At 39.1% G+C, this 6,554-nt stretch overlaps 1 protein-coding gene across 1 annotated transcript in view; it reads left to right on the forward strand.

Moving 5' to 3' along the window:
- The window catches only part of brpf3b (bromodomain and PHD finger containing, 3b), a 53,973-nt gene extending 47,655 nt beyond the window's left edge, over positions 1 to 6,318 (forward strand). The window contains exons 10-13 of the mRNA XM_068007448.1: positions 639 to 745; positions 1,519 to 1,616; positions 3,808 to 3,962; positions 5,330 to 6,318. Of these exons, the coding sequence (XP_067863549.1) occupies positions 639 to 745; positions 1,519 to 1,616; positions 3,808 to 3,962; positions 5,330 to 5,513 (544 nt within the window). The 3' untranslated portion in view covers positions 5,514 to 6,318. The remainder of the gene's footprint in view (positions 1 to 638; positions 746 to 1,518; positions 1,617 to 3,807; positions 3,963 to 5,329) is intronic.
- The last annotated feature ends 236 nt before the right edge of the window (positions 6,319 to 6,554 follow it).

Raw genomic sequence — 6,554 nt, forward strand, 5'->3', positions numbered from 1 at the left:
ACTTGTGTACAACCGCTTTAAAATTATGAACAGCTAAAGCCTTCTTCATATAATCTTTTAGTGTATCTGGAATGCACTACCTGAAAGGGTGGTGGAAACAGATTAAATAATAACTTTCAAAAGGGAATTGGATAAATACTTGAAGGGAAAACATTTACAGGGCTATGGAGAAAGAGCAGGGGAGTGGGACTAATTGGATAGCTCTTTCAAGAGCCGGCACAGGCACGATGGCCTCCTTCTGTGCTGTATTATACTACTATGATGGTAAACAGTAAATATCAGTATTTTGACTCACTTATGAAACATGTTGCATTTTGGAATATGATGGGCTATTATAGTTGCCAGGATGCATGGAAAAAATGTAATTTTGGGTACTCTGGCAATAGTGAAAAAGTGTTCTCAGTCCACTATCTGGAACCACAGACAGCATAACAGGTATTTTCAAAATGGTAAATTGTGGTAACCTGCTTTCATTTTGCTGCTGAATGTATCATTTTTGCTTCCCAGCCAGTTGGCTACAATTGCATGCCAACTCATATTTGTGGTTTGAGTGTCTTAAAAACAAATTTTTAAAATAGGATTGCATCCATTAGCTTTATAAATGCTATCCGTGTTTAACATTGTATTTCCTCTTTTAGTGGCTTGTCTCCACCCAAACGTAGTCGAGGGAAGCCAGCTCTTGCTCGAGCACACTATCTTGACAATGGCAATGGGGATGTACCTTGTGGGGATTACAGTACATCAGGTACATTGTACAGCAGTAAGAACTTCCTACTACGCACTAATCAGCTGTAAGAATAAAATTACAAGAAATAGTGTGAAATAATGAGCCAGTGTGAAGCATGCCAGAAGGATACGAGAAACTCTATAATTTTATCAATGTGTAGTTACTCTGTTACTATGTCTTAGCAGGGTACCTTCATGAAAAACTGTTTGGGAAATATATTATTTTCTTCATAATATTTCATGCAAGTTATGCTGTGATGGATTTCAGTGTGATTTACATCACTGAATCATGTAAAAACAGAAAAAGGTTTACAAACACATGTTATCATAAAAATGGTGCCCTTTTTGGAGTTGGTAAATCTTCTGGTGTAGCTGTTTCCTGCATTCTACGTTAGGATCATTTTTTTAAAGTTAAGAAAAAGTGCAAAACACTCGACTGGTTTATTTTCTGAACACAAGGCTATTGGTCTTTATCTTTCTAGCTATAATTCCAGTTTCAACAAAGCTTATTTCCATCAGCATTAAAAGTTAGCAAAACGACAACAATGGTAGAGTGCCTGTTAATTAAAATAAAGCACATGCAGACCTTTTTTTAAATAAAAGGAAATTGAAATAAATGAGTTTTATATCAAGTACATTAGTTCAGTTCAAGGTTTCTCTGAGGAGTATTGTATTGTCCATGATGGCTGGGTATTTCTTTTTAAAATAAGTGACATTGCAGAATGTACATCGCAATATATATCGGCTTTTTTAAAGCTACTTCTATTTCTCTTTTTCTTGTGTTTTTTATAGGGAGAGGGGTCTGGACACCCTTTGAGAATGATGCTATTTTAGAGCCTCTGGAACTAGTTTGGGCCAAATGCAGAGGATACCCTTCTTATCCAGCACTAGTAAGTCAAACTACATTTATTTCCCAATTAAGTATTTGAAATGGAATACTACATCTTTGCCCCGATCAGCCAAACTAAAATGGGCAAAACTACATAATACTTTCAGCAACCTAACTGAAATAATTGTCAGATTCTAGGTTGTAGTTTATTCTTTGGATAATGTTAAATGTCACACAAGACATTGTGGCTGTTTTCAACAGAACAGAGGAGATTGCAGGGTTGTTTAATAGAGGTAGTTTAAAATTATGGAGGGATGGGACAGGATAGAAACATACTTTTCAGTGACTTGAGGGGTCTAGAATGATGGGACACAGATATAAGATTAAATGTAAGAGATTTAGGACAGGGAGCAAGGTAAAAGTCTCAGAGGGGTGTGATGCTGTCGAATGTACTACTGAAGTTAGTGATTGAAGATGGGATCATGTCAGCATTTAAGAATAGGTTACATAGGTTGTTGAAGGAAAAAGGGATACGGGAACAGGGTGGGCACATAGGAATAAGACTACCACTGGTGTGGAGGATAAATACCAACTGAGTGGTTGGGCTGAATTTTCAAATTTCAAGTTTGTGCATTTGGTCTAAGGGTATCCGATGGATTTTTTTGCTTTTTCTTTAAGAACCCATGGAAATAATTCCACTAATTTTAAACAGCTTTCACTTTGACTCAGAATAATAAAGCTCAAGATTTCATTCTTATTTTGTTTAGTATAGTTGAGTCTGTAATTGTTGTCATTTGATTGGGATGAACAATGGTTACATCTGAACAGAATTGCATACAACAAGACTAGCAATGCTAGTACAGGCTGGAACGGGTGTAAACTGGGTCATGGTAGCACTCGCTTATTGTATCTCAGATTTGCATGTATTTGTGTATTCACTTGAATGTGTTACTTGGAAGGTGTCAGACTTAGCTCAGTGGTAGCACTCTTGCCTCTGAGGCAGAAGGCCCGCTCCAGAGACTTGAGCACATCATCTGGCTGACTGGACTGTACCCTACCACCTGTCCCAGGTGAAGAAGTTCCTGAAGAGGAACCCTTTCGACCACAAGGCCGTCAGACAGCAGTCGGCATGGAACGTTCTAGGGACCCGATCGGGCAGTTCCCTGACCAGACGGTCAATGCCATTTGGCAGAATGTCTCGTCACTGGAACTGACTAACAGGATATAGCCTGGATGGTGGTGAGAAGGGCCTTTCCAGTGCGGTCATTCCTGCACGCACGGCATCTCAGCACCACCGCGAGCTGCCCTTGAGGTTGCATTGGGGACGAGACCGTTGTCCACCTCCTGATGGACTACCCCTTTGCGCAGAGGGTGTGGAGGGAGATGCATTGGTATCTGTCCCAGTTCATACCCAATAGCTCGGCAACACAGGATGCTGTGCTGCATGGGCTGTTCCCCGGGGGACACACCGAGACAGATATTAACTGCGGCTGGAAGACCATAAATTCGGTGAAGGAGGCCCTTTAGTCCGCCCGAAACCTGCTGGTCTTCCAGCTGAAGGAGCTGTCCATGACCAAGTGTTGCTGACTGGCACACTCCAAGATCCAGGAGTGCGTGCTGCGGGACGCACTGAAGTGAGGTGCGGCCTACACAAAGGAGAAAGGCCACTGTGTAAGGCCATCCCACCTTGTATTGTTCACCATGTATTATAAGGTATGTACTGTGTTTTGAATTGTAATAATGGGATCATAGTGTGTATGATATATATGGTATTGTTTTGAATTGTAATTGATATTTACATTGAACTGTGTGTACCCTTAAAATATTCTTTATTTCATAAAATTTGAAATTTATAAAAAATCATCTGGCTGACACTTCAGTAAGTACCTGGGAAGTGCTGCACTGTTGGAGCTGCTGTCTTTTGAATGAGATGTTGAACCGTGGCCCTGTCTGACCTCTCGGGTGGACGTAAAAGATCCCATGGTACTTTTCGAAGAAGAGCAGGAGAGTTCTCCCGCTGTCCTGGCCAATGCTTATTCCTTGATCAATACCATCATAATTGGTCATTTATCTCACTGCTGTTTGTGGGATCTTGCTGTGCACAAATTTGCACACTGTTGTAATGTTTCCTTACATTACAACAGTGACTACACCTCAGAAGTACTTCATTGTCTGTGAATCAGAATGTCCTATACGGATAGGCGCTATACAAATATAATTATCTTTATTTTCTTTAATATCTTACTTTGTAGATCATAGACCCTAACATGCCTCGAGATGGCTTATATCACAATGGTGTCCCGATACCTGTACCTCCGTTGGATGTAGTAAAACTAGGAGAACAGATGCACGCTGAAGCTGGAGAGAAACTTTACCTAGTATTGTTTTTTGACAACAAAAGAACCTGGTGAGTGGAAAAAATATACTTCCTGGATGAAGGTCTTGTGTGTAGGTATATTTGTTTTAGCTCCATCCTGTTTGCTGAGTTCGAAAATTGTACTTGGACATTTTGTGTATAATTCACATGTCCTTCTACCTGAACAGTTGATTTTTGCGTTTGAAATGTCTTCATGTGCATTTATGTTCAGAGACTTGTTAGTCCGAGGTTTGAGTTTCGCTGCATTCCCCGGGTTCTTGAGGGAAGAGACTCAACCAAGTAGCGGACTCCCAGAATACATTCGTGGCACACTGTACATTCCACTGGTGACTACACGACTGTGCGTGTCACTCTGATAAGCTGACACTTTCTCTTCAGCCTAATACAGCATTGGACAGGTAGGGTATGGCTGACAAACAGGTCCTGCTTTGATCTGTGGATGACCAATTTTCCTGGTAATAAAAAAAAAATTCTGATGCTTTAGGGATGCTTTCTGATTGGAAAAATAAAATATTTTGCCCTATATTCTGACTGGGAAAAAATCTTAAGAAACCCTATTAAGCAGGTAAGCCCATACTTCTCTTAAGGCCCGGTTGTATTAAATTTAAAATTCTGTATCCTGTTTCCCTCCTTCCTCCCATGTTGTGCTTTGCTCACCAGACTTCTAGCTCTGTGCCACCCCCCCTACTTTGGAATGAGTCTAGGATACACATCACAATCGCAGTCTAGATCCCAGACTAATGAAAAGCAATGCCATGGGAGATCAACTACTTTAAAAAGAAATTGGCGTGCAGACTAACCAAAAATCCTTCTTTTCCACATCACCTCATTTGGTCAGAAATAACTTGCGTGGTTATTGTGAGTGCTCCTTAGGGGGTATGAAAAGAAAATAGTCATGCCTCTAATTGGAAACTATTCTTAAAGGAGCAAGGATTGCTTATGCTTTTTCTCCTTGATTTCTTTTGAAGAATGGAAATAACTACATCTGAAGTTGAGTAATTGTAATATATATTGGATAAAAAATGTCCATTTGCTCACAGTGTTGTGACTTGTCTTTAGCTCCAGTACATTATACACAGTGTGCTATCTAGTGTAAACTGAGTTAAGTTCTCAGCCCACAATAACAGACAGTCCTGATATGTACAGCAGCTTCACAAATTAAGTATGGCTTTTGTACAAGTGAGAGGCCCTGTACGATTAGTTTCTGCTTTACATGATGTGTTTTTCTTTTCACCAATAATACTTTGTTCTAATTTTTCAAACGTTGATCATGTAGTTTCAAGCCATGATGCTGCATTGGTAGTCAGGCATCACAGAACTGAAATAACTCTTTTGATCTATAATTTCTGTCCGGTACGTTTGCAAGACTTGTAACCTCCTAATGTATTCATCAACAGGCAGTGGCTTCCCCGTTCAAAATTACTTCCTCTTGGTATTGATGACACAGTGGACAAACTGAAAATGATGGAAGGACGCAAGTCAAGCATTCGAAAATCTGTTCAAATTGCTTATGACCGAGCAATGATCCATTTGAGCAGAGTACGTGGAGAACATGGCTTTCTCACCTCAAACTACATGTGACTGTTATAAAACATAACCAAAGTTGCGGAAGGAGATTGTATGATGTGACATCAGGCATCAAAGACCTTAATTTCTGCTCATTGTATAAACTAAATTTCCTTTCTTTATTTTTTCATACTTTTAAGCAGATCGACACAAAGCCTCTGTCACTGCCAATTCTTATATGGCCTTTCTTTGACTTGTTCTTGCCATGTTTACTTCATTTAAACATAGATCATGCTTTAAATTTACAAATACAAATCCTGTTCATAGTGTTTATAATGCCTTTTGTGTGGACGCCAAGGGGAAGAAAAACCATGTATATAATTGTATTATATTGTTATACACTAAATTATTCAAGGCTGCAGATCAGAATCTTTAGCTTCTCTGTGATGGTAATGGGTTTTGTACGCACACACTGTAATTTATTTGAGAAACAATACCATTTGACGTTTGAAAGTATTTGTTCTGTTAAAATGCAGTGGACTTGTGACCTGTGTATACTGTGTAGTACAAGTTTAAAACATTTTTTATTACATTTTATGATTTTGGTTTTTAATGTATTCAGGCTATTATATCAATGATGTTGACATACCTAGGGACCTAAAATTAGCTGCGTGTCCACTGTGAAACACAGGATGTTCATGTTGTATTTATTGTAGAAAGTAAGATTATTTGCTTTCTAGTACTGTTTATAAGAAGCTGTAATGGTTGAGAAAAAATGAGAATTGACACTTGCAAAACTGTACTTTTACCTCTGATCTATTACAATCCAACTGTCTGAGGCTATATTTTCTCCTGAGAATTAAATGTGATGAACTAGAAATTAACAGTTTCTAATTTTAATTGCTGAGCTCCTTTTGTCAGCTTTCAAAATAGACCAGTCTCAATAACTTTGTCAGTTTCCTCCTGTCCAAATGTAGTTGCTCTTATCAATTTCACTGTGATTACAGTCATTGAAGGGAAACTCCTGTGACAAAATCTAATGATAACAAAAAACACGCTGCCAATTCCTTCAAACGAGAGCCGGACTTATTTCTGGCGGGGGCAGAGATCACCTCA

Source organism: Heptranchias perlo, chromosome 27 (assembly GCF_035084215.1).
Source record: "Heptranchias perlo isolate sHepPer1 chromosome 27, sHepPer1.hap1, whole genome shotgun sequence".
In the NCBI taxonomy this organism is placed as follows: domain Eukaryota; kingdom Metazoa; phylum Chordata; class Chondrichthyes; order Hexanchiformes; family Hexanchidae; genus Heptranchias; species Heptranchias perlo.